Source organism: Equus quagga, chromosome 14 (genome assembly GCF_021613505.1).
Source record: "Equus quagga isolate Etosha38 chromosome 14, UCLA_HA_Equagga_1.0, whole genome shotgun sequence".
Classification (NCBI taxonomy): domain Eukaryota; kingdom Metazoa; phylum Chordata; class Mammalia; order Perissodactyla; family Equidae; genus Equus; species Equus quagga.
This window is the reverse complement of record NC_060280.1, coordinates 27,252,222-27,279,371: the sequence shown is the minus strand read 5'-3', so window position 1 is coordinate 27,279,371 and position 27,150 is coordinate 27,252,222. Positions and strand designations below refer to the sequence as shown.

Below are 27,150 nucleotides of genomic sequence, written 5' to 3'. Positions count from 1 at the left end.
TGTCATCAATTCATTTTTGCACACATACACCAGATGCCTCTCCTGTGCCAGCATCAGTGCTGGGAATAGCAGTGAATAAAAACAGTGCCTGTCCTCAGGGGGCTCCTAACTGATTTAGAGGATAGACTCCCAAACATGCAACAAACTGGTTTCCAAGTAGTTTGTTTTGTTTCTTCTTAGTCATAGGTACAGGGCTAGAAATAGGCACACATGCTTTGGAACCATGAGGAAAATGGTAATTCCGCCTGAGAAGTGTTTGCGTACCGGCCCTGCCACCCCTCTCCTCCCTCACAGCGTGACCAAGCTCAGGCCTCCTCCTGCCTTTTCTGAAGTGGACCAAGCCCAGGGCCAAACACATGCCTGGCACTCAGCATCAACTAGAACCTTCCAGGGGGCCGGACACCGTCCTCCTCCTTGCCCCTGCCCCACCTTTCCATCATAGCGTGCATGGAGCCAGGCACACAGCATTTGCTGAATAATTGTATTTAACTGAAATGCAGTGTCATTGAAGTGGAGGGGGTTCTCAACTCTGGTTTGCACACCAAAAAGGTTTTCAAGAGGATAAGTGGAAAGCTAAAAGAACCTGTATCATTAAGCACTTCCTGCATATCAGCCATGGTGCTAGGCACATTATATATATCATCATGTTTAATCTCCAATTTACAGATGAGAAAACAGGTGCAGTAACTTGCTGCAGGTGATAAGCACATCTTGTAAGTGATAAAGCTGGGATCTGAACCCAGGTCTTCTCTCAGATTCCAGCGTCAAAGGTTAATCTACCAGCAGCACTTATTTGACTAGCAGGTGAGCCAGGACCCTTGAGCAGTGGCCATCTGAGATGAGGAGATAGGGTGAGGGCTAGGACAGGGGGGCAGTGGGAAGGACTGGGCCAGCCTCCAGTGGTCATGAGCCAGAGCTGTGCATCAGGATCCCTGGAGACCCAGACCTGTGTTTTCTTCCCCTGGGTGGGAGGATAGGATGAAACTAGGATCCTACTGGGCCCACCACTCCTGAGCCACCTTCCCTCTCTCCCCACAGTACCAGGAGAAGCAGCGCAAGCGGGAGGCTGAGGAGCGGCGTCGCTTTCCCCTGGAGCAGCGGCTGAAGGAGCACATCATTGGCCAGGAAAGTGCCATCGCCACAGTGGGTGCTGGTGAGTATGCGAGAGGCTGGCCAGTGCCATACAAGGGCAGAGTAGCTTACTGTCTGCTGCAATGAGGTGTGCACCCTGCTGTCACCAAATTGTAGAGAGGGGGCTAATAATACTACAACTTAACATTTATTGAGTCCTTTCTATGTGCCAGGCATTGTGGTATGCTCTTTGCATATGTTGTGTCATTTAGTCCTGACAGCAACCCTATGAGGTTGGTACTATTAAATCCCCATTTTACAGGTGCAGAAGCTGAGGCCCAGAGCACTTAAATAATTGCTCAAGGCTGCTTTCTTATGCTTAGAATTTAACTCTGGCTTTCATCTGGTCTACTACCCTCACCCCTCACCTTTCAGGTGGGCAAACTGAGAGTCAGAGAGGAGCAGGAGCTTGTCCCTCCCTAGTAATAGAGCAGCTGAGCCAGAATGAGAACTTCTGTCTCTCATCTCCCAGCAGTTGGCTCAATTTTAGGGAAGACATCCTGAACAATTCTTGAATTTTCTTCTCTACCCCAGAAGCTGTCCTGTACTTTGACCCCTGGGAGCCAGATGGCCCTCTGGTGTCACCCCTAATCTGACAACCCTGCTGCTCATGCAGACCCCACTGGAGAGAAGTATAAAACTAGGGTTCTGCTCAAAATGCTGGCCTCACCTTTGTTCTCTGACTCAGATGCATAACTCCCAGAGGGTGACCTCACACAGATGAGGCAAGGGCAGAGGAACCCCTGCCTCTTAGACAACCGGTGTATTCCCCAAGGCAGTGGTTCTCAAAGCATGTTCTTTGGACCAGGAGCATCAGCATCCTCTGGGACCTTGTTAGAAGTGCAGGTCTCAGGCCTTACCCCAAACCTATGGAATCAGAAACTCTGGGCGTGGGGCCCAGCAAACTGTTTTAACAGGCCCTGCAGGCAATTTTAATGCTTAGCTCAAGTTTAAAAACCTCTGCCCTGTGGTGTCTCAGTCCCATTCATGTTGCTTACTTCTTCTCTCCAAGCATCTCGTCCCAACAAATGCGGTCCACTGACTGCCAAAGACAGCACCTGGTTCTGCTCACTGATAAAAGGAGACATCAGGCTGAAATTGTGGTGCCCCTCTGGGACGTTCTGGGGCAGGATTGTCAGCCCTAGAATACCAATTAGAGAAGTAATTGAAAAATGAAGGCAGCCGCCCCTGTGACACACAGAGCCCAGCCAGATCTCCATCATCCTCACACACCAGTGGGACTCATGTGGCAGCCCTGAGCCCCTCTTCAGGGGCCTGACCTCATCAACAGATAAAGGGAGCCCATAGACCAGAGCTGCCTCGCCAGCTCAAGGTCAGAGGCTGCCTGCAGACACACACAGGCGCCGAGGAAAGCTTTTTTGAACACATGAGGCCCCACTACTCAGGCCCAAACCACACGAGGCTGCCTTTTTGGGTTTGGATACAGGCATCCACTCTCAGCCACTGCCTTGGAGGTGGCAACAACTTCTTTGCCAAGGCTGTGTCTCAGGACCCTCTCAGGTCTCAGAGACCCTGGGAGCTCTCAGGGGTTGAAGAGAGAAGGAGTTGCCCACAGGAGAGACATTACCTGGGTGGAGACCTCAGAAAGCATCTCCAAGATGCCATTGGAATCTCATGTCCACTTGGGCCAGAAGCGCAGCTGCCATGATAGTGTTTCCTCTGCTTCTTACACAGCACTTTCCCAGCAAGCTGCCTACTTCTCTCTGACCTGCTGCTTCTCACCAGCTTCTCAAGCCCACAAGATGCGAAGCTCTAGTTGGGGGGAGGAAGAGGAGGACATTGAAAGGGAAAGAATTCGTCCAGCCTAGGCTCAAATAGTAGGTCTGCCACTTATCAGCTGTGCAGCCCAGGCTCATGACTGTTTCTTTGAGGATCACTTTCCTCACCTGTGTACTGGGGAGCCAAATCCAGGACTGTCTGAGTATAAATGACATGCTTTTTCCAGTGTGTGCCAGACAGCACTGAATAATACCTAGTCCCCGTCCTCAAGGTGTTTACCTAGGCTTGGGCACTGTGTTCTGTAGGTCAGGCCCACAGTTATTTCTTCAACCCAGGACTGATCCTTAGTCCTAGCCCCAGGCTGGCCTCTTTCCCTGGTCCTACACTGACATCTGCTGTACCACCCACCTTGTCTCTCCTTGCTGTTGGCCCAGAGCGGTAGATGATTCAGCTCCACACCTCCCGGGGGCTATCAGAATGTCTGCCCTGAGTGCTTCCTTCTACCCAAAGCTCCATTCTGTCACCTGAACCCTGTCTTGGATCAGGAAGGCCACACTCCTTGTCCTGTGGTATGTAGGTTGACCCTGCTGTGGCTCCAGTGACCCCAAAAAAGACAGAGAGGCTGTTGGGGCCTGGCTGGGGGGTTGGTGCATTTTCTCCTCCATTTGTAAGGCAGTAACTGTGCACCCACCTAGCTGAGAAGCCCTGTGGCTGGGGATCACATTCATCATGGTCAGATAACATTCAGGTACCAGCCAGGTGAAGCATGAGGCACCCTCTGGGTCAGAATTTGTGGTAGGCAGGCAGCAGCCAGTGCCTCAGGACCTCAAGACTGAAGCAGGGGCAGGAGAAAGAGGTGGATCTAGAGGGTAGGCCTCCCGGGGTCCTCTAGATTAGTGTCAGATGTGTGCTAGGGACTGGCTAGGTGGAGCCTGGCACCCCAGGGGTACCGTGAGGATGGGCAGCCGGAGAAGTGCCACAGAATGAATTGATTTGATAAATGGCCATTTATTACCCTCACGAATTGGCTGAAACCAATTTCGGTCACATCAACCCCTGGTAAGTGCTGGGATATTGATTTGTGCAAAGTAATACAGTGAATTTATCAGTGTGATCCCCAGCTGCAGGGCTTCTAGCAAGGCTGGCGCACAGTTACTGCCTTACAAATGGAGGAGATAAAGCACCAGCCCCACAGCCCAGGCCCCATGGCCTCTCTGGTCTTCTAGGGTCACTGGAGTCAAAGCAAGGCCAACCTCCATACCACGAGCCAGAGCCTTGGCATTGAAAGTGAGGCTCTCTTTCCAAACTCCGGAGCTGCTCTTGGTCATGGGAGGGGGAGGATGCCTACCCTGTGGGCAGACCTCCTGGGAGTCAAGAACCTCTATGCCCCACCCACCATCCTCCTCAGAAAGACAACCAGTCCTGTCTTCAGCACCTTCAAAACTAGACTCCACCCCCCTCTTCCAACCTGCCCTCCTCCTGTGTTCCTGTCTCAGTAAAGGCACTGCCATTCACTGGTGTCCTAAATAGAAACAGACGTTTCCTTGGCCCCTCCCTCCGCCTCATTCCTAACAGCCCATCAAGTATCAGGTTCTATCATTCTGCCTCTTAAATGGGTCTCACACCTGGCCTCTCCCCTCTGTTCCTCATATGACTGCCCAACTTAGGACCTCAGCCTTTCCCATCTGAACCACGTGGTGGCCTCCTCACTGCTCACTGGTCTCCCTGTCTCCCTGCCTCCTTTCCTTCCCCCATGATCACTTCTCCTCAGCTGGAGAGAGCTTTGTAAAAACTGCCCTGTTTGAAGTCCTTGAGTGGCCCTTGCTGCCCTAGCCTGGCATACGAGGCCCACCCATGCTGCCACCCTGCCTTCCCTGCTGCCGCCCACTTTGCATCGCACACACCAGCTGCTCTGCATCCCTGCATATGCTGTGTTGATCTCCTGCCTGCATTTGTTGGTGCTGCCCTCTCTGCTTCGAATTCCTTTTCTTCTGGCGCTTTCCCCACCCCTGCCCTGCCCATCTCCCACACTCTGGCTGGTTTTTACTTAGCCTAACTCAGTTCAGGAGCCATAGACCGTAGACTCCTGAGGGCAGAGACCATGACTGTATCGTTTTTGTTTTCCCGCTTCCTGGCACAGCACTCTGCTGGAAGTAGGTGCTTAGTGCAGTGTGCTGAATTAATTAATTTGGCACGGCCCCTTGTGCATCTCCGTGGTGTGCTCTGAGGAACGAAGAGAAGCTGTGAGCCTGCCCTCTGGTAGCTCACAAGCGTAGTAGGAATGTGACTGTAGCGAACTAGTGATTACAGCACCCATACTACTTGACCTTTGACCCCTTGGGTGGACAGGCCATTCCTCAGACCTGCTCGAGAAGCCTCCTCTGGACAGCAGGTCAGCTTGCACACCTGGAAGCTTCCCTGGAGCTCCCTCTGACCAGGAGCCTATCCCCGACCCCCATTGCACTTGGTCCCAGTTGACTCTGAAGCCCGTGAACTCCCTTGGGGAAGCTCTCCCACCTCGACTGCTCTTCCACACCGGGTCTGGCCCGAACTCAGGATCTCAGCATCCGCCATGTGGCGCACAGTGGGCGCACAGTCCTATCTCGGGCTTCACTTCCCTCTTAGACTAATCCAAAAACGTAACCTTCCCAAGCCCTGAACCTTTCTGGACCCTCCCCTGGAGTCCTGTTTCTGATCCAAGAAATACATCCAGGTCCCCCTGATTTGTGCATGGCAGTGATTAATTAGAAACCTGCTCGCAGTCCAATCTCCACACCTCACCCCTCTAGGTCCCTCCTGTGCCCCTGCTGTTCTCGTTGCCTGGACTGCCCTGCCCCTCCCCTGGCCTGCTGAGACCCTCAAGACCAAGGCCTCCAGGAAGCCTCCCTTAGCCCTCCGCCTGGATGCAGGGCCTTTTCTCTGGGCTTCCTGTGGGCACCTTTTATCCCTGCACTTACCTTAGGGCGTGTGTTTATATGTCTTTCTCCCTCCAAAGGCCAAGAACTACCTCATTCAGCTCTGTTTCCCCAGGGTTAGGAGCACAGGTGTGTAAAAAGTTGTTGAACTCAAGTGAACGAAGTCTGAGCCTGCCTTGATATTTGCCTCTCCTCAACACGGATTCTCGTCTCAGCCGCTGTCTGGAAGGGTATTGCTCTTGCCTCCAGTGATCCCCAGCACAGCATGTGCACGCACACATGCACACACACATGATGGGGGGCTCAGCAAAAGCTGTTCTTTGCATTTTTAATATGTTAACCACTCAGTAGCAAAATTTGCCTTCTGAAAGATTAAGCTGTAGAGACTAAGAAGAGAACTATTCTCTCATCATCCTCCAAACCCAAGGCCCCAGGGTCCCCTCAGTCAGCAGGCACTTGCTTTGCTCCTTGGACCTACAAGCTGTAAACAGAAAATTGCTAATAGACATTCAGATGACTCTCAGCCATGAGAGTCCCTCTGAAGGACTGGTTCCCCTAGGAGATACCACAGGCGTGGAATAAACGTGTTCCAGGTTAGGTTAGGTTTTACAGATCTCCTCACTAGAGTTTATCAGGAAGGGTGAGTCAGCCTAGCCAGACTGCCCCAGAACCTTGAGCTGGACGGAGGCAAAGACTGGGACGGGAGGAGGCGGCGGCTCTTTCCTCTTGCTTGGGTTTTGCACATGCTGGGTCTGTCTTTCTGGAATGTCCCATCATACCTGGACTGCCTGGCAGTCTCCCCCTCATCCTTCAGGCACAAAAGTCAGTCAGGCACAAATGGCTCTTTTCACACTTCTCACAGTGTTCCCATCCCATTTGGAACCCACCATTTTCATAGCAACATTTACCTGAAAGGCACAAGCCTTATTTTAGGCTTCTTTGTACGTGCTGCAGCCCGTGGCACAGAGCTTGTTTGCTGAGCAAATGGATAAGGCTCCTTGCAGAGGGGTTAAGATGAGAATAGAAGCCTTATTCACCCAAAGGCAGTAGTAACCACTTGGAGCGCTAAGAGACGCTTCGGTCCAGGCCTCACTCTTCTCTGTAAAATGGGAGTTGAAGCATCTGTTCTTTCCCCTTGTGATTCCAGAAAGATCAAGAAATAATTCATTTAGTCAGCAAGGATTAAACCAGTGTTGAGCTATTCCCAAGGGTCCCTCAGGAAATAGAACTGCTGGCACCTGCTCCCGTGGAATACACAGTCAGATTTGGGCACACCTTCCCCGCTGGACGTGAGGACACAGGCGCATGAAACCCCTTACACTGGTCCTCTCTGAGCCTGAGTCTCCTCCTCTGTAAAATGGAGATAATACCTACTTCTCAGAATTATCGTAAGGATCAAAGAAATATCGGTAAAATACCAAAGCTAATGGCTGCTGCCACTGCTGCTGCCGTGACTACTGTTATTTTTACTCTTACTGTTATTCCACTTTTTGCAACTTACAAAATGCTTTCATCACCATTAACTCAGTCTTCATGTGGGGCTGACTCAGCATGTGTGACTATTCCCATTTTATAGATGAAGAAACCAAGGCTCTAAAGGAATAAGTGTTTTATTCAATATCAGTCCCCTAGTAAGTGGCAGAGCCAGGACTCCAAACTAGATCCGGTAACTCCTCCCCTCTCCAGCACACCACCCCATGGGTGAACAGGACCAGAGAATCCAGCCTGGGAGTTAACGGGATAGATGTCGGGTGGTGGAGTTAAGCAAAAAGGTTGTCATAGATGAGTTTTGAGATGGGCCGGGTGGTAGACATGGCCAGGAGAAGGCGTTCTGGTAAGGGAAGGAACACGGCAAGAGGGCGCTGGCACTGGCCCAGCATGTGGAGAGGCGGTGGAGCCTGCTTGGAGCCTGCAGGCATGGGACTGGCCAGGGAAGGGGCTGAGCTGCCTGCTCAGGGGCCCCTGACACCATCTTGAGCTCAGAGAGCTGAGGTCAAGAGAGTCAGGGGACAGGGCCTCCTGAGGCCAGGTGTAGAATGGCTGAGCAGGCCAGACTGGAAGACTACAGACAGATGGTGTTCCAAGTGAGGCAAGGGTATGGTGCTGTGGTGGTGGGGAGCGACTCCCTTCTCTAAACTCCTGGAGCACCAGTTCAGGCTCAAGAGTGAGCCAGAGCTAGGGGTAAAGCCCAGGGTGTTCATTTATTTACCTGTGTGACCTTGAGCGGGTTACCTAACTTCTTCATACATATTTCATCTATAAAACGGGAATCCAGTTCCCTGCCCTGCCTGCCTCGTAGGTTTATAAGGAGGCTCAAACGAAGTTTGTCTGCCGAAGTTCCTAGAGACTGAGATGCCAGCGGGTAAGGTACTGCATTTGCTGGTCCACTGTGAGAGCGCCAGTCCCTGTGGCCACATCCCACATGGGCCCCTCAGGGTCTCTCTGTCCCAGTCTCTGCCTTGGCCTGACAGGACCCTCCAGGCTCCCAGCCTCAGTCCTCAGCCCCCCTGCCAACCTACACACCCTGGGGCCCGCCTTCCCCAGTTCTTCCTAGCTGCTTCCGTTTTTCATTCTGTCGGACTCCATCTGCTTGGCCGTTTTTCTCTTCAGATATTATTAGAAATATCCAGAGTTGTAATTGTTTAATAGTTGGCATTTCGCCTGTTTTACTGGGGCCCCAGATCAAGCCCACCCCAGACTCATGCCCTGGGTCTGGCAGAATTGACCAGGGACAGCTGTGCCGTGGAGTCTGCCTGGCATTATAAAGAGCTCTCTCCCAGGTGCATTATTAGAAAAGAAAGGGGAAAAGATGGCCCCAGGCATAATCCAATTCCACATTCTCCATGGGGTTGTTGAACCACAAAGCCCAGCGGTGTGCAGCTCTCAGTGGGCTGGAAAGCGTCCCTGAAAAAGAAGTCAAGATCAGAACCTCACGTACGTGGGAAACCCTGTTCCCCCCAGGCCGCCTGTCTAAGTGATGCCTGGGCACTTCTGCCTCCCAAAATGCCCCATGAAGCCTGAATCCAGTTCATGCTCAGCTTCTTCCCAACCTAGATTCTCAGTTCAGCCAACTTTTGGAAGCATGTGACTCCTTCCAGATGACCGCTGTCTTCCTAGCCCCAACACACATCCACACAATGTTCGCCAAAGTCTAGCCTTTGCCGCTTTATAATTGGTAGCCTCCCCAAATACCCCCACCCCTGGGCTCCTGTTTCTGTCTGGACACTGGAGCTGCCCTCTCAGCCAGGCTTGGAATTCTCCCTCTTTATCCCCAGGATCCTCTAAGGCCTATGGGTTCCCCTTAGAGCCAGGCCTTCCAGAGGACTGGGCCAGTTAGTTTAGAGAAGATCTGGGACGTAGCCCAGGGGAGAGGTGGGATGAGTGTTTTCTCAGGCCCCTTTCAGGATTCTCAGGGAGCATCTCTGGGCAGGCAGAGTGGCTAGTCTGATGTCCAGGAGGTTGCAGTTTCCATCTGTTTCTGCTGAGGCCAGAACTAGAGAAAATACTTTAGGCAGCAGCATTAGAGATTGAGATGAGAAACCACACTGCGGACCTGAACTCTGAAGACAGCTATTTGAGACCTTGGTAATCTGATCCCACCCACCACTACTCCTGTTCGTTCCTGTCTCTCTGCCTCTGTCATGATGCCCACTTTTGCCTCTCCAAATCCTGCACAGCCTCCATGACCTGTCATCAGTCCCACTTCTTCCAAAAAGCCTTCCCTCACCTCTGAAGCCACTTCTTTGAAACCCAACCACACAGGTTGTACCACACAGTATAGCAGTTAGGATCTTAGCGCCTCAAGACTGGCAGACACATCCCTAAGACTGTCAGCTCTTTCTCAGTTGACTTGGTTTCCAGGCCTTGTCCTCTAAAATGTATCTCTTTGCTTATCATCTCCTGACACTCGGGACCAGACCAGACATGCTCTTCCATCTGCAGACTGACCTTGACATTGCACAGTGCTCTGTCCCCTTCCTGCTTCTGACTGCCATGTTTCCCTAATGCAACCCAAACTGATGCTCACTTTTTTCAGCAGCCATATGTGACAAAGAAAAGTTTAAAGAGAGAAGCACCTCTCCCATCTACGAGTTTTGTGACTTGGGCAGGTCTCTTTTTCTCTTGCCTCAGCTTCCTGTTCAGTATAGTGGAGTTGAGAATAATACTTTCCTCTCAGGATGTTTGTGTGGGTCTTGAGTAATAAAACGTTGGCAATTTTTCCAGTTGTGCCTGGGGTTCTGCTCGTTCCACCCCCTGCTCTTATGCCTGAGTGATGCATCTGAGCCTGATTCTCCCACTCTGTAGTTGGGCACTTGATTTCCTCACGTGGAATGCACAGCCCTTGGTTATATACTTCCTCCTGAAGTGGAGAGGTCAGGTCTTGCCCTAGCAGAGCTGAGCCCCCAGGGAACCTGGTACAGATCTGTCCCACTCCCCCCACCCTGCACCCCATTGGAGGCCATGGTTAGTGGAGATGGTAACCAAGGGGCTCACCCTTCTGTGCCCTCTGTGTCCACACTACTGTTAATTGGCTTCGAGGAAGGGCATTTGTTTGTATTTCCAGACAGTGGCACCAGATCTTGGTTTCCCCCAAATGGGAAAGAATCCAGAGCTTACACCCCAGATCCCCAGGGGCCTACCATGGGCTCTGCCTCTCCTATTTGCATAGGAGACATGCTCAGTCTCCTACCAGTGATGAGTGGCTGGGTAACTAGCCGAGAGCTAAAGTTCCTTTCGAATTCTCCTTCACCAACCCCCACCCCCTTCACCTCCATTCACCATCCACCCGCCTTTCAGTTTCCCTGGCAACGCTGAGTGCTCATCCTGGAAAACTTTATCCGAAATCTGCTCTGGGCAGCTTTCCAAATCCATGCTAACCTGATTAGGTGTCTCTAGGGGCCTTGCCAGCTAATCAGATTAGGCAGCACTAATGGTAGTGAGGACTTTGAGTGGGCGCAGAGCAGTAAAACATATTGTATACTTAGTGATAATTATCCTGCCTTTTGTGTCATTGATTTATCTGCCTCCCTCCCTGTCCTCCCGTCTTGTGTATTTGGCCATAGCGATCCGGAGGAAGGAGAATGGCTGGTACGACGAAGAACACCCTCTGGTCTTCCTCTTCTTGGGATCATCTGGAATAGGTAATGGGAGCGCATCAGCCAGTGGGGAAGGAGAGCGGGGGAGCGCCTGCCCAAACCTGACAGCCCCAGCTGCTGTGGGCCAGGGTCAGCCGACCCACCTCTGGTTCAACTCCAGCTCCCAAAACAACTGCCTCCAAACTACAGAGCCAGCAGGATGGTCATCCGACATATCAGAAACAGCTGGAATTATGGCCCTCCCTCTGGAAGCTGTGGTGCAGGGCTTAATTCACCTGAAGGGCCAGGCCCTTTGGGGCCTATTAGCCTTGTCCAGCCACTCTGCATCCCTCAAGGCTCCCCTTTGGGAACAGCTGAACTGCCTCCACTGCCCAGCACACCAACCTTATTCAGTACAGCCTGGGATATAACCCTCCAGGAAGCTAAAGAAAGCCCTTGATGGCCAGCACAGTGCTAGGTGCATAGCAAAGTTGGTTACAATAAAATGGGTTGGGTATTTTTCTAACCACTCAGGCTCGATTATCTGAATCATTCTCACCCCCTCACTCTCCGCCCTTGCAGACCGCCCCACCTGCACCACCACCTCCCACCATTGTCTTGAGGGGGATCTTCATGTGTGTGTTTCCTTCTCTTCCCCTCTCAGCATCTTCTTGGGCCTAGCTCTCCTTCAGATGTAGAGTCCCAAAAGGTTACCATGATCTCACTATGATACTGTAGAACTTGACTTCCTGTACCAGACAATGACTTCCAGGGGCTTGACCATCATAGCAAATGGCACTTCAGAGCCACCACTTTGGTGTTGTCATTCCTTCTTTATGTTACAGAAAGAGGCTATGAAGCTAAGAAGAGCTGCACTTCATCCCCTCCCTGCCTCTCTTCGGCCTGTGGCTCCTGGGCCAGGCTGGATGACAAGACCATGGGTGTCTAGTGAGATGTAGGGCAGTGAGCCAGGAAGTCAGGGTGCTCTTCCGAGAGGCAAGGTTTGTGCTGGACTTGAAAGAACAAGTTGGCTCTGGATTATAAGAGTCAACCGCCTATTCTTAGGATGCTCCTGTAGACAAAAAGCCTCAATCTCTATCCACAGAAAAATCAAGATGCAGTGTAGACTTTGATTCTGGTCCCAGCTTCACCGTTAATTCCCTCAGAGACTGGGAGAGTCACCGACCCTATCTGAGCCTCAACATTCCCAACCATAAAATATAGTATTTCCAGTGTCCATGCATTTCTAATATTCTTTCATTCCAGGAGATAGTCATCTGGTCCTAACCCAACACCTCTCCTCTCCTTCTTACTAGGAAAAACAGAGCTGGCCAAGCAGACAGCCAAATATATGCACAAAGATGCCAAAAAGGTAAGAGCTGGGACCTAGGCCTGATCTGTAGGCCATGGAGACCTTGCCACTCCTGCCAGCCCTAAAAGTCCTAGGCTCCTTGAATTCAGCAATAGCCAATGGGAAAGGTAGGCCAGGCCCTGGCCCGGGAAGCAGGCCTCAGTGCTGGCCCCAGCTGGGCCACCAATTGCTCCAGGAATTTGGGCAAGTTATCCAACCTCTTTGTGCCTTGGTTTCTTCATCTGTGAAATAAGAAGACAATCCTTGCCTTGCCTCACTCTTGGGGCACTTAGGAGAACCCAGTGAGATTCATCCATACAATATTTTCAAGCATCTACTCTGTGCCAGGTATTGTACTAGATGCTGAAGATACGGTGGTTATTAAGACACTCTCCCTGCCCCGAGGAACTCAGTCTGGAGAGGGTAAACAGCTTTAGAAACATACCATTACTGTCCAGTGCCTTCAAGGCCTTGCTAGAGGGTGTCTTGGAATCTTGGGGCCTGTGGGAGAAAACAAGTTGTAAGAGAGGAAGCCTTGTTGCTCTCTCCATCCTACAGGAGCTTTTCAACGTGGTTTCTTATGCCTTAAGCTGTAGGGTGGTCACAGTCCTCTTTCCCCCATGACCTGGAGCCTGAATTCTGCATGGGGAAGTGCTGTCCCTGTGCCCTATTTGTTCAGACTCTGGCTTTCCAAGGCATGCTCGTTTGACTTTGGGCTGACAGGAAATGCTTTCACACAGAGAGAAATGTCAGAGAGAGCAGTCCTTGGAGACTGCAGAAACATTTCAGCTGAAGCCAAACATTCTTCTTTGTACCAGCGTTCCATGTGGAGGCTGAAGTCCCACTGTCCACCACGGGAGACTGCCCACGATCTCAGATGCCCTTGCCTAGTTATGGAAAGCCTCCTCAGCTGAGGCAGTTAGGAGTTTCCCAAGCCTCTGCCAGCCAAATGACCCTAGCAGCAGAGTCCTGGACACCTCCTGTCCTGTTTCTGGCCTAGCTGCCCCCTTGCCACCTCCCTGAGAGCCTGACGGCCACAGAAACCAGGTAGCTGAGGCTCTGTCCTCCTGAGCTGCATCCCTGGCCCCCTTCTGCCTTATAACTGGCTGAAGGCTCTTAAGCCTCCTTGGCTCTGCCAGTAGCTGTGCTCTGCCTCAACCAAACCCAGAGCAGAGCCAGCCAGGCAGGCAAGAAGCAGCGCGTGGCATACTAATATGCTCCAACCGAAATAGCGTTTTTAAGACAATTCATCAGGTTGGCAGCAATTGAAACAATTAGCACTCTGGAAAGGGCCATAAACTAGCAAGACTATTAGGGAAGATGCAGTTACGGGCAGGAACCACCTGATTAGGGATGAAGAATTCTGAGTGGTTTAATTTTAATACTGTCAGAAAGGTTAATATTTAATTACAAATTATAATCTCCTTATCCAAGCTGTCTTAATATGTCTTCATACACAGTAGAAGGAGGAGGAAAGGATCTGCTGATGTGCTGGTATAGAAAGGAGAAGGGCTTGTTAAAAGACTGATGATGCAAGTAATTTCTCAGTTGGAGCATCTAGATGAGAGACAGATTCACACCAGTGCAGGATGTCCTGAAAGCGTGACGATGGTGCCCTTCAACACGTCTCACCTGGGAGACGGAAGGACCACCATCAGCCCTTGGAGGCAGGGACTGGGTGCTCAAGGCTCCGGAGCCAGCCATTCCTTTGTGCAGGTTCCAGTTCTGCTTTCTACTGGCCCTGGGCAGATGGCTTTCACCCTCCAAGTTTTAGCTCTCACCCTCCAAGTTTCAGCTCTCTTGCCTCAAAGGGAAGCTCTCCAACCCTGTGTCTGAGGTTGTTGTGAGCATCAAGTGAGATAATCTGAACAAGCCAGCTCAGGCTCTAGCACACAGTAAGTGCCCAATCGATCCTTTGTCTCATACTTCGTCACCTCGTGCTTTCCACAGCAGAACCCCATCGACCATCTTTTCTGATTCTATGAAGAAGATAGCATAGATGCTAAATTGGACCCACTTTGCAAATGAGAAAACTGAGACCCTACAGCATTAAGGGGCTCGTTTAAGGTCACTTGTTAGAGAAACAAGTAAAATCAGAATCCAGTCTCTCAACTCTTCTCTCAATACCGTTGTTCTCAGCTGCAATAGGAGGCTAGATATTGAAGTTGTCAGTTTGTCCCCATGTCACATAGGGAGATGGAGGCTTGAGAAGCCCAGTATAACCATCTATATATTTTATTTTTAAATCATAGTTAGTGCTTCTTTAGAACTCTACCTGTACCAGCCTTGTGGGCCAACTCATTACAGAATCTGTGTTTAGCATAAACATTGTGACAGGCAAGTTTGAGATCTGCCTTCAAAATCTGGCAGTCCTGGGGGCCGGCCTGGTGGCATAGCAGTTAAGTCTGCATGCTCCATTTCAGTGTCCTGGGGTTTGCTGGTTCAGATCCCAGGCACGGACCTATGCACTGCTTGTCAAGCCGTGCTGTGGCAGGCGTCCCACCTATAGAGGAAGATGGGCACAGATGTTAGCTCAGGGCTAATCTTCCTCAAAAAAAAAAAAAACGGCTGCCAGGCCTGGACTGTAAGCTGTCTACTGTCTAACAGATTTACCTGATGCCACAGGACCCAGGGAATGATGTAAGGGAGGTGTCGTGTACAGGGCCCAGTGACGGTAGATCTGCCTAAATGAAAGGAGCACTGGCCTGGGAGTCGGTGACTTGAATTTGAGTTCTGGCTCTCTGATCCTTAGTTTTCTCATTTGTAAAGAGTCACATTTCCAGACCAGGCTGCCTCACAAGGCATTGTTTGCACATTTATATAATTTCTTTTGTCAGATCTGTGAGCTTATTTTTTTTCTCTCTTTAGTTTCTACTACTTCTCCCAAATTGAGCAGCTTTGTTAACTTCCATTATTAGGGTTAATAATCCTTGAGAAGGAGCCTTACTGGTGTTCTGTGGTCTCATCCTGGAGGAGGGTGGTGGAGCCCTGAAGACTTGGGGTTGTAGTGGTGGTGTGATGAAGCGATCAAAGCAGGGATCTAAGTCCGCCTGCCTGGGTTCACATCCAACTCTAAACGACCCTGTGGAGTTGGCTGTGATCTCTGTTTACATCTCTTTTCTCCACTGTAAAATGGCTTCGTTAATGTGCCTGTCTCATTGGGTTGATAGGAAGGCTAAATGAGATAATGATATAAAATGCTAAGCACCATTCATGGCACGTGGTGAGCAATCAGTGCATGTTGGATATTACTGTCATTGCTGCCCTGCTTCTAGATAACCCTGAGCTAAGATCATGTGAAACAAAAATTATTCCAGCCAAGAAAATCAAGCCCTGAGACTTGTTCAGAGTTACTCAGCAAATCAGTAGAACAACTAGAACCCAGGTCACTTGACGTAAGTAAGCGCTACAGTCCGTACTCCCCATATCCTGCGACCTTGATTGCTAGCTGGGCACCAGGCTCAGAACCCTTCAGATGAAGACTGCCAAGATCCCAGCTGATTAACAGAGTGGGAAATAGGAGGCAGTAGGGCATAGTGGCTTGGAGCCAGATGGCCCAGCTTGGGTGACCTTGAGCAAGTTACTTTAATCTGTGACTCAGTTTTCTCATCTGTAAGGTGGGGATGATAATAGTACTTACCTCATAGACTTGTACATGTTCTAAGCCCTTTATAGTTTCCTTAGAACATTGCCAGGCACATTGTAGGCCCCCAGGGACTGTCAGCTATCATCAGCAGACACCCATCTCGTGGCTCCCAGCCCCTTGTTCCCTCTGGGCAGCACTCCCACCTTCCCCATGTCCATCCCCCCACCCTTCCTGAAGCCTCTCTCTTGGCTGAGCTGCCGGAGCCCTGTAGCAGTGCTTGCTGGCTCCTGCCCCGTGTGCTCTGATAGCAGTGATCACCCCCATGTCACCTTAATAATTTCCCCAAGCCCTTTCCCACCTCTTGGGTTAGGTCCTCTCCTCAGGCCCCCAGTGAGGCAGAGAGAGGAACCAAGGGCCTGCTACATAGGAAGAGACTACAACTCAAAAAAGGGGAGATAGCATACCCAGGGCCACACAGACAGTGGCAGAACTGGGACTGGAAGCTGAGTCTCCGGCTCCCAGCCCAGGGTTCTTTCTGCCACCCTGTACCTTGGGTGCAGAGTGACAGGACAGAGAAGAAACTAGAAGTACGTCACTGAGTGAATTTCTGACCAGCAGCTGAGCTAGAATGTGACCTGGGTTTCAGACGTATAATATATATGTAATATTTATAACATATATATTTATATAAAAAATAACATATATAATAAGACTCTCAGCGTTACTGCCCCGTCCCCCCAGCTCTCAGGAGAAGCGTGTTCGGTGAGTGCATTCTCTTGAATGGAAGCATGTGCTGGTAGGACAGGAGCCTGGGGGATTGTGGGGAACGCTGGTCTGGTTCAAGAGACAGGGCACCTGCGAACGCCCTTATAACCCCCTAAATCGCTAAATTCTTCATGAAAGGAGTGGGCACTCTGCCTGTGTTAACTCACAAACCCCACACTACAAGATGTCCTCTTCCTGGGCCTAATCACCTCACCCCAGGGGCCACTTCCCTGGAAAACACCCCTGGGCTTAACGGTGGACAGGGAGGGGCTGCAGGCTACATTATGGATAGCTCTTAGATGAAGACATGTGAATACGTAGATTTGTTAGTTTAAAAAAGAAGTAAACTAAAACAAAGGGACATGTGCCCACACAGACTCACCAAGTCGAGGACAGCACGTAGCTGTCAGGGTGTTTGGTACTCCCCTCCATCTCATCACTGTCCACGCTGATCGTGACTGACTTTGTCCACGTCTGCCTGCCCCTCTCGATGGGTGGGTCCTCGAGGACAGAGACCAGGACTGGTCCACCGTTGTAGCTCCAGTGCCCAGCACACACAGGATGCCCTCTGGAAATGTGGGGTGGGTGGGTGGATGGGGAGTCGGGGTGGATGATGTGATAATCACCTCAGTAGAACCCAGCCTGAAAAAAGACATTCTGAGCCAGACTTAGAAAGGCAGGGACGTGACTTGGGTTTGTTAAGGTAGCAAATGAGGGAATCGCGTGGAGAAGGAATACACAGAAAAGGAGACAAGGAGCCAGAAAAAAATATATCATGAGAAGGGGATAGAAGACCTTGGGTTAGTGGGGTCTGAAAGCCTAGGGGACCTGTGAGATGCTCTCCTCCTTAACCCTTCCTTCTGCCTTCCTGCCTCTGAATGGACTCCTGCTTGTTTCCACACAGGGCTTCATCAGGCTGGACATGTCTGAGTTCCAGGAGCGGCATGAGGTGAGTGAGAGTCCTCGGTGGAGCCTGGTTTGGGGGGTCTGTGAACATGGCTCTGCCTGGGTATTTTGATGTGACTTGTCATTTGGGCCTGATATAATTTGGTAGCCCTGGGATTTGTCCTTTGGGGACATACGTGTGCAGCATGGTCACTGATCTGTTTTGCATAGGATTTGCTCTGAGGAATAAACATAGAGAAGATCTAACTGCTCTCCCATCATGGCAGGATTCCTGCCACTCCGGGAGACAGCCCAGCTGTCCTCGCTGAGACAGGCAGTCTTTGCGTATAAAGCCATCTTCCCGTGCATGTCCCATATTGGAAACTGAAAGCATAGAAAGGCCTTCCTCACATGTTTTCTTCCTTCTACCAGGTGGCCAAGTTTATCGGGTCCCCACCAGGCTACATTGGCCACGAGGAGGGTGGCCAGCTGACCAAGAAGCTGAAGCAGTGCCCCAACGCTGTGGTGCTCTTTGATGAGGTGGACAAGGCCCATCCAGATGTGCTCACCATCATGCTGCAGCTGTTTGATGAGGTGAAAGTCAGTTTGGGCCAGGATAGAGTAGGGGACACCTGGAGGTATGGGGGAGCTGTGAACAGCAGGGACCAAGGGCCCAGAGGCCTGTCTGATCATTCCTCAACTTGCTGCTCCCGATGTGTGCATTCAGTCCCTTAGCAGATGTGGCTTCTCCCCCTCTCCACCAGGACCAGGCTGGGCACTTAAGGGAAGATCAGCACTGCCAAGAGCTGAAATTTTGTTGCTGCCTAAGCTACCTTCTAGAGAGACAGAGTGGGGCAGAGGCGCCAGGAGAGAGAGAGAGACCTGAATTTTAAGTTCCAGCTCTGCTCCATCTCTAGGCCTCAGGGAGCTTGTGTGACAAACAAGGAGGCTGCATCCAAGATAAGCTCTAGGAACCTTTCTGGCTCATGGAGCCCTTTTCTTCTGTGAACTCCAGGCTCATCACAAGCTAGACAGTCCCCCCACTGGTGGAGTGAGCTTAAATGGAGCAGAACTCCCCTTCACTCAGCACATTCCACGTACTGGGATTGTGCTAAAGACTTTACAGATGTTATCGCTGATCATCACAATAGCCCGGCAAGGTAGAAACTGTCTCATTTTTACAGATGGAGGGACTGAGGTTCAGAGAGGTTATAAATGACTTGCCCAAGGCCACAGAGCTACCATATGGAGGAGCCAAGATCTGTACCCCACCTTACGTGAGCAGGGGATGGAGAGCTTATGATCGTGGGAGGAGGTGCCCTCCGTCTTGTCCAGGGGTCCTGCAGACCCAAGCATGAGGCTCCTCTTCTGCTCCCGTGCAGGGACTATATTAGCCAGCATGTGGGCTGATGGAGTCCAGCCCCCTTTTCCATTGAGCCCCCTCCAGCCCTGGGAAAACACGAAGGGATTTTGCTTCCCTTGTCATAAGTGCACTAGATGAGGTGCAGGCAGGGACTCCCCCGAACGAAATAGCACACCAGGTACCAAGCCAGGAGGACCCAGCTCCAAATGTCCCCACAGCTGCCCCCACCTTCCTCGCCTGGCCCAGCATCCCTGCCCCTGCCGCAGTTTTGTTGCTGTCTTCTAGCCCCTCAGCTGCTCCCTGTCCCTGGACTCCTCTCTGAGGGATGCAGGCCAGTCCTTCAAAGGTCACATGCTCAGTTTCCCACACCTGTGCTCTGAGACCTCCCACTCTGTTCCACCCTCGTGGTGGGATTCAGGTACAAGCAATGGACGAGACTCAAACCTGGCCTCTGGGAACTGCCTGCCTAGTAGACGGGTGGAAAAGAGGCCCGATAGTAGTTGACATTTTTGCACTTTATGTATGAGGCACTGTTCTAAAAAATTTACAGGTATCAACTTATTTAATCCTCCCAACAACCCTATGAAGATAGTTACTATTACTGCCTCCCTATAACAGATGGGGAAACTGAAGTAAAGTGAGAGAGGTAAGACACCCATGGTCACACAGCTAGGAAGAAGGAATCCAGGATTCAAACCCAGGCAGTCCAGTTACAGATCCTCCAGCTTAAATAGTAACTCCATGCAGCTAGGCCCGAAAGAGAGAGGTAGATATGCGGTGAAGAATTCACAGGAAGAGAGAGCCCAGCTCGGGGAGGGTGAGCACTGCAGCCTGTCTGGCCTCTGACACCCCTGGAGACATACCTCTGATGGCCTCCTTGGCCCAGGGAGAGGGAAGGCAACTGCTGACTGAAATGCAACCAGCCCCACCTGGAAGATGCTTACCACCCTAACGGGTAAGCCCATCCACCCCTCCCCAGCTGCTGTCACTACACTGACTACCTTTTGGGAGTTGATAATAACTCCTTCCTACAGCCCCCGCCAGCCTACTGCAGTTTCTGATATTTATGCTCTTGGTTCTGTGGATGAAAGCTGCCATCTCAGATCGCTCAGCCAGATTTATGCTTGTATGCTCCTTGAGGACAGGGACCTTGCTTACTCCAGCCATTCCCAGAGCCCACAGAGGCAGGGGAACTGCTCTGTTGACTAACTAATTCAGCAGTAATTCAGCAAACCTTCCAAGGATGAGTAACTATTTGCTAGGTGAACAGAGTGGAGGAGGGCCGGCCGCAGACACTTAATGTGCGGAAGCACAGGGACATGAGACAGCCTGGTCTATCCAGGGAACCATAGCTGTTCATACGGCTCCACTTGCAGGGAAGGCGAGAACAGAGTGGTGGAGGTGAGTGGGTAAGGTAGACGGGCCAGTTAATATGCCGGGCAAACGAGTGTGGATTTATTTGGTAGATCATAAGGAGCCTTTAAAGACTTTAAACGAGAAAGAAACATGATCAAGTTTTCACTTTATAAAGATCTTGTAGGCAGCGGTGAGAGAATGGACTGGAAGGAAGAAAGGGGAGCTGCAAGGAGACTATTGAAGAATCCAGGCTAGAGCTGGGGAGGCCTGCTCTAAAGCAAGGGCCGCGGGATGGAGACAGCTACCAGAAGGTCAGCTGTGCAGGGCTCGGTGATTGAATGTGAGGAGAGGGAGGGGCCGAGGATGACCAGTGACAGGATTTCAGCCTGGGTGACCAGATGGCTACTTCTGCCATCCACTGAGGCAGAGAACTCAGGAGGACGAGCAGCAGATTGGCAAGGAAGGTGAGGAGCTGAGGGTTGAAATTGTTGAGAAGGAGATGCCTGAAGGACAGCCAGATGGCAGTGTCCAAGACGCTGCTCGTCAGTTGGAGAGTCTGGACTGGAAGTAGAGGTTCAGGGGTGCTTCAGCACAGCGGGGATGGAAGCCGCAGGAAGGAATGAGATCTCTCAGCCAGGGAGAGTATGGTGTGCGGAGAAGAGAGGGCTAAACAGAGCCTTGTGACCTCTCAGGAGAGAGTCAAAGAGGGAATTGCCAGAGAGGCAGGAGGCAAACGAGAGAATGTGGTTCCGTGTGGGGCAGAGGGGACACAGACCAGGCACGGTCCCTGCCTCGGTGTTCATGGTGAGTGCGGGAGACAGGAAGCAAAAAGCAGTTGAGCCCACTATGGTGAGTCCTGTTCTAGGATAAGTTGCGGGAAGTTGTAAGGGCACCTAATCCGGTCTGGGGGCATGAGGGAAGCCCCTCATTCCCACCCAGCCCAGCTCTCCCAAGCTTGGACCCAGAAAAGCAGGAGGCCCAATGCTCTCACCAAAACACCAAGCAGGGCTAATGCTGGTCACTTTGCTGGTGACCTCAGAGCCTACAGCACAGGGCCCAAGTCCCAGGAAGACACTGGCCCCCAGGGAGCCCACCCTCTTCTCCTCCTTTCAAGGATTCATACATGAGATAGTGGGAAAGCAACCCCTATAACCCTGGGGTGAAGATTCGCCCCCTACCCAGGACGTGCGCACTCCAGTTGTCTGGGAGGTGGGACAGTGACAGCTCCCTCTTGGAGGCACATCTTTATTGCCAAAGACCCTGAGGAGAAGGAGCACTGTGGAAGTCACCCTTTGGGTCAGTCATACCCTGCACCTGCTCCCCTCACCCACCTGGGACCCATCCTCATGCCCAGTTACGAGCAGAGCTTTGCTCTCTCAGAATGAAATTGCCGCTGGTTATTGCCCTGGCTAGTACAGCAGTGTGTGCGCTCACTTCTCAGGGTTGCACTCTGCGAACACAGTGTCATGTGCACACACTTGGGCACATCACACACATATGCAGACCTGGTCCCCAAAACTAGAATTGGCCTGAGTAGAATCTGTCATATTGTAACCCGTAAGCAGGACAGCTAATGGCAAAACTCAGGAACATCCACTTACACCCTTACCTTCCCCTCTTCCTGCCCCAAGGCATGGATAGGAGAGCGACTAGGACCTGGATCGCGAAGCCACTTTGGAGTAGACCCCCTTGGAACTAACACTTTCTTAGAGGCCTGTGCCAGCAGCCTCTGAGCGAGGCTGAAAAGCACCTGACACCATGCCCAGCATGCAGTAGGTGCTCAGTTAATGCACATTCCTTCCTCTCTTGCTGCTGAGGGCCAGAGCTGGTCTGCCATTGCACTGGCGTTAGAAGCAGGACTGACCCTGAGGCGAGCCCCCACCGCCAGGGCAAGGGAGAGGCTTGGGGAGGACTGGGTGCCGGCAAGGCGGGCTCAGGCAGGAGCCGACAGGCTGAGGTCAGTGACCCAACCCAGAGCCATGGTCTGCAGCTTGGCAGGAGCTGTGCTTTGTCTGCAACCCAGAGGAAATCCCATGCAGGGCTCCCTCTCCCCACACCTGTCCCAGTTGCTTCTCTCCAGTGAGGATCAAAGGAAGCAAACTGAATTTGGCAGAATTCTGAGAAATTTTTATTTTGAAAGTTGCATGAGGCCTTATTTATCCAGCGCTGTAGGTATAACCTCAGGGGCCTGGTGCAGAGGGAAGGGCATGGGCTCTGGAGTCAGACGGTTCTAGCCTCAGCTCTACTATTTTCTAACTGTGAGACCTTGAACAAGTTACTTAACCTCTCTGAGCCTCAGTTTCTTTGTAGGGGTTGTGAGGGTTCAGCCATTCAGCAAGCAGGTACTGAACATCTACGGTGTGCCAGAGACAATTCTAGGACCCAGTGAGAACCCAGAGGACCCAGCCTCTGTTCTTGTGGAGTGACGTTTAGTGCACGGAAAGCACTAGGCAGGGCACCTGTAGTGGAGGTGGACGTGCCCCATCAGAGTCCCTGTTGTTACTCCATCTGCTCCTCTCATTGAGGCCCTGATTGTCGCTTTTGCTGTGAATGACTGCGGAGTGCTCTCGTACAGTGCTGACCTTGGGATTTGCTGAGTGGGCGGAGCTCCCTGCCCTTGAACTGGATGGCCACAGACAGCTGTACTTTACTCATTCTTCTGTCTCTTCCCTCTGCTGTTGCTCCTTTTCTCTTTCCATGGTGCATCTGTCTCCAGTATAGGTGCTTTCTTCTATGTCTAGAAAGAGGTGAAGATTCCAAGGAAACTTCTCAAGTTGGTCAAAAGAGGAGCCTTATTTTCTAGCCCTTTCTGTCGGGCCAGAGGACAGCTCCAAAGATGCATAGGTTGTCCCTGTTTCAGTTCATTTATCTAGTCCTCACGTGGCCCTGTGGGATACCCTCCTCTGAACTCCTGCAGCAACCAGGGCTTCCATTTACCATGACACCTAACCCACTGAATTGTCTTTGCTTGTTTCCGGGGCCTCACTCCTGTACACGGGGAGCGTGTCGAAGGCTCAATGAGTCCCCAGTGCCCCAGCACGGAGCCTGGCCAGAATGGGCCTCCAGGAAAGTGTGTTAGATGGATGCCTGTGTAATCAGGCTGAATTCTGGATGCCAAGGGTGATTGGGTGCCCTGAGAGATGCCCAACAGGACGTGCCATCTCACCTGGAGCCCCTCAGTGGATGAGCAGTTGCAGCCAAGGTGTGAGAACAGTGCTCAGAGAACCCAGAGGAGAGAACAGCTGACTCTGCCAGGGAGAGGGGGAGGCACAGGGGTTCTAGAAAGACCTCCTGGAAGAGATACCCAGCCTTACAGCTCCCTAACCATGCAGTCACTGTTCCTTCCCAGGGCCGGCTGACTGATGGAAAAGGGAAGACCATCGACTGCAAGGATGCCATCTTCATCATGACCTCCAATGTGGCCAGCGATGAGATCGCACAGCACGCACTGCAGCTGAGGCAGGAAGCTTTGGAGATGAGCCATAACCGTATCGCCGAGAACCTTGGTATGGCACAGGGCCTGAGCCCTCTGGGCAACTGGGCAAGTGACCAGGCCTCCGGTACATCTGGTGACAAGGATGGCACTGGGGTCCTGGGCCCAGGTGAAGGTCCTGGTAGGTGTCTTTGTCCTTAGCTGGCGCTGACCAGACACCAAGCACCATACCAGATAGTGGAGGGAGACAGACAGAGAGACTACCACCACTTCCTCAAGAGAGCTCCAAGTCTCTCGGGTGACAGAAGGGCTTCAGACAAAGAAGTGGACAGAGCCATCCCAGGGCGAGGGGCCAAGAAGAGGCCGGGGTCTTAGGGGACTGAAGAGATGCACACTCAACAGATAGAGACACTTTGGTACAACAAGGGGAATGGCAGATCAGAAACTATACAGAGATGGACACAACCTTTTTCAGCTAGAGAGGCTTCCTGTGTTGGTGGGCCCTGGAGAGTGCTGGAAAGGGAGAGCATCAGGCAGGAGGCCATGTCTGTCACCTTTTTGTTTGGGATTGAACCTCCAACCCCCTTCTTCCAAGTCAGAACTCAAGCCTTGGTCCTGACTCTTCTCCTCTCCCCTCCCCTCCCTCACACATCTCCCACCCTCAGGAACTCCAGGCTTTGTAGCACAGGAGAGCTGGAAGGGCCTAAAAAGTACCCAGTCCCTTCCTCTCACCGTTCGGGTGAGGAGACCAGGCTGAGGCCCGGAGAGCCTGAGACCTTGACAGGATCACACTGACCATCAGGAGCAGGACCAGGGCTCTTTTCGTGGATGGGGCCCAGGAGCAGGCACAGTTCCCGAAGCTCCCTGGGTGTGGGGAATGGGCAATTTATGATTCTGTCTCCACAGGGGACGTCCAGATTAATGACAAGATCACTATCTCAAAGAACTTCAAGGAGAATGTGATTCGCCCCATCCTAAAAGTAAGAGGTCTTTGTCCTTGCTTGGGCCTTGGGTTGTGGGGGTCCTCTTTGCCATCCTAAAGATATGGAAGCCCCCCACTCTTCCCCATTGGAGTCCAGTAATTTCCTTTACCCACTCCGGGTCGCTGAGCTCACCGCCCCCTAACCTGGCCCTGCAGGCTCATTTCCGCAGGGATGAGTTTCTGGGACGAATCAATGAGATCGTCTACTTCCTCCCCTTCTGCCACTCGGAGCTCATCCAGCTAGTCAACAAAGAACTGAACTTCTGGGCCAAGAGGGTAAGAGTGGGGCCTGCTATGGGTGGGGATGGGACATCTGCCCACTGGAAAGCAGGGAACACTGGGCTTGAAACACCCCCTCCCAAAAGGTGGAGCACAGCGGTGTGGGGCCAGTGGCCATGGGAGCCCATAGTCTCTCACAGGCCCAGGCCTCAGGCCAGAGTGGTGAGAGATGGAAAGCACTGGGCCACATGCAGCCATGCTCCTATCTAACCTGTCTCAGGCCAAGCAAAGGCACAACATCACACTGCTCTGGGACCGCGAGGTGGCAGACGTGTTGGTCGACGGCTACAATGTACACTATGGCGCCCGCTCCATCAAGCATGAGGTGAGCACAGGAGCCTGGGAGAAGTGAGGCACCTCCACACGTCCCTCCCCATTGCCCCAAGACCCAGTCCTGGGGCTCCCAGCCTGTCTCCCTAGAGTCTGGCTGCTGGAATTGTTCATACCTTCAGAACAAAAACACAATCTGATCAATAAAACCCCTGTCCTGGAGGGTAACCGAGTATGACCTCCCACCAGGATGGGGCACTGAATTGGGAACCTCAGAAACTGACGTCACTGAGTCGTTAGCACAGGCCTACAGGTTCTGTGTTGTTAGCCCTTTGCAGATGAGAGAACTGAAGCCAGAGTAAGTACTTGTCCATGAGTAACAGAGTGTGGCCTCTGGGCTCAGGCCACAAGCTGGCCCCGGCCTTGGCAGTGATGACCACTCCACCTACTGCCTGCAGGTAGAGCGCCGTGTGGTGAACCAGCTGGCGGCTGCCTACGAGCAGGACCTTCTGCCGGGGGGCTGTACTCTGCGCATCACTGTGGAGGACTCAGACAAGCAGCTACTCAAGAGCCCTGAACTGCCCTCCCCCAAGGCTGAGAAGCGTCCACCCAAGCTGCGGCTGGAGATCATCGACAAGGACAGCAAGACCCGCAAACTGGACATCCGGGCACCACTACACCCTGAGAAGGTGTGCCACACCCTCTAGCATCTACTTTACCTGCCTCTCCATGCCCTCAACATCCAATAAAGGCCCCTCAGCTGTGGCATGGGAACCGACCTAGCTTCCCCTCATGCCTCTCGCTCTTCTCCACCCAGCCTAAGGCCTCTTACCTCCTCACAGCCCCTGGAGGACCCCTCCTCAGCCCCAAGTCGAAAGCAGGAATTTTGCCCTCCCCTGGCCCCTTCATCGTGGGCCCCAAACCTACTAACAAGTTTCCAGGAGAGGAACTGCCCTCCACCCCTTCAAGGCAGGGAGGGGACGGAGGTCCCTTATCTCTGTCCTTCAGCATGATCCCCAAGCCCCACAGTCTCTGGAACTTTATCATGTTCCCTGGAAGCTCAGAACTATGGCAGCTAAGAACAGATCTGGCTGGAAGAAGATGGGGACCAGGCTGTGACCTGCCACCCTTTGCTGGCCTTCATGCAGCTGAGTCCCCAGAACATCTCCACGGACAGTGGACGAAGAGTGCAGAGGCCCAGGCACAGAGGTTCTGCAGTTTAGGCCGTGGCTACCCCTTGCCCATGCCCTAAAATTCCAAGGGGAAGGGGCCCATAGAACCCTTCCCCCTTCAACCGCCCTATCATAGCTACTGATCCTCCTCACCCTTCGTGCTGGGGTCAGGCTAGACCATGTTTCTCCAGCCTCGGAACTAGGCCAGCGTGGGCACCTCCAGGAGGAAGGCTGACTGCTCTACTCTGGGACTAAACAGCAGTACCAGATGACCAAGCAAGCTCAGCTCTGGGGGGCCTCCTTCAGGAGACGGACAACATAGATGTTGGAGAGCTGTAGGGGGAGAGGTCGTGGGATCAGGCTGTGCCCTGTCTGTACTGTCCCAGTTAAGTTAGCCTGGAATAAACAGCACCATGTGCAGTCTGCGTCTTAGTCACTACGCACAGGGTCTGCACGCCATCCCCCGAGGGTTTTCCGAAGACCAACCATGTTTCACCCTCAGCTTAGCAGGGCACAGCGGGCGTGGTGCATCCTTTGGCACCATCTGCAGTAGCCACAATTGACCACCACCCCGTTATCCTCCCCCTGCAGGGCCATTGTGGAACCCTCTTTTGGTGTTAGGTAGTCTCTTTCAGGAAGCAGAAAACAGGGGCAGCAATCAAAGTCCCGTGAGTGATGGAGGAATGTCCTAACAACACGGTGGGTATAAAGCAGTCAGAAGTCAGGACGTGGGCTCCAGCAGATGCTCCAGCAGTCACCGTCTGATCCCTCAAGGAGCTGAGTCTGCTGCTCCCTACCTCAGTGACTGCTTTTCTTTTTTATTATTTCTTCTTTTTTTACTTCTTAT

At 52.2% G+C, this 27,150-nt stretch overlaps 1 protein-coding gene across 1 annotated transcript in view; it reads left to right on the top strand.

Annotated features, from left to right (window-relative positions):
* The window catches only part of CLPB (caseinolytic mitochondrial matrix peptidase chaperone subunit B), a 136,785-nt gene extending 110,062 nt beyond the window's left edge, over positions 1 to 26,723 (top strand). Inside the window, exons 7-16 of the mRNA XM_046637706.1 lie at positions 1,039 to 1,153; positions 10,850 to 10,927; positions 12,178 to 12,233; positions 17,468 to 17,512; positions 17,881 to 18,042; positions 23,517 to 23,673; positions 24,507 to 24,580; positions 24,739 to 24,858; positions 25,082 to 25,186; positions 25,590 to 26,723. Of these exons, the coding sequence (XP_046493662.1) occupies positions 1,039 to 1,153; positions 10,850 to 10,927; positions 12,178 to 12,233; positions 17,468 to 17,512; positions 17,881 to 18,042; positions 23,517 to 23,673; positions 24,507 to 24,580; positions 24,739 to 24,858; positions 25,082 to 25,186; positions 25,590 to 25,838 (1,161 nt within the window). The 3' untranslated portion in view covers positions 25,839 to 26,723. The remainder of the gene's footprint in view (positions 1 to 1,038; positions 1,154 to 10,849; positions 10,928 to 12,177; positions 12,234 to 17,467; positions 17,513 to 17,880; positions 18,043 to 23,516; positions 23,674 to 24,506; positions 24,581 to 24,738; positions 24,859 to 25,081; positions 25,187 to 25,589) is intronic.
* The last annotated feature ends 427 nt before the right edge of the window (positions 26,724 to 27,150 follow it).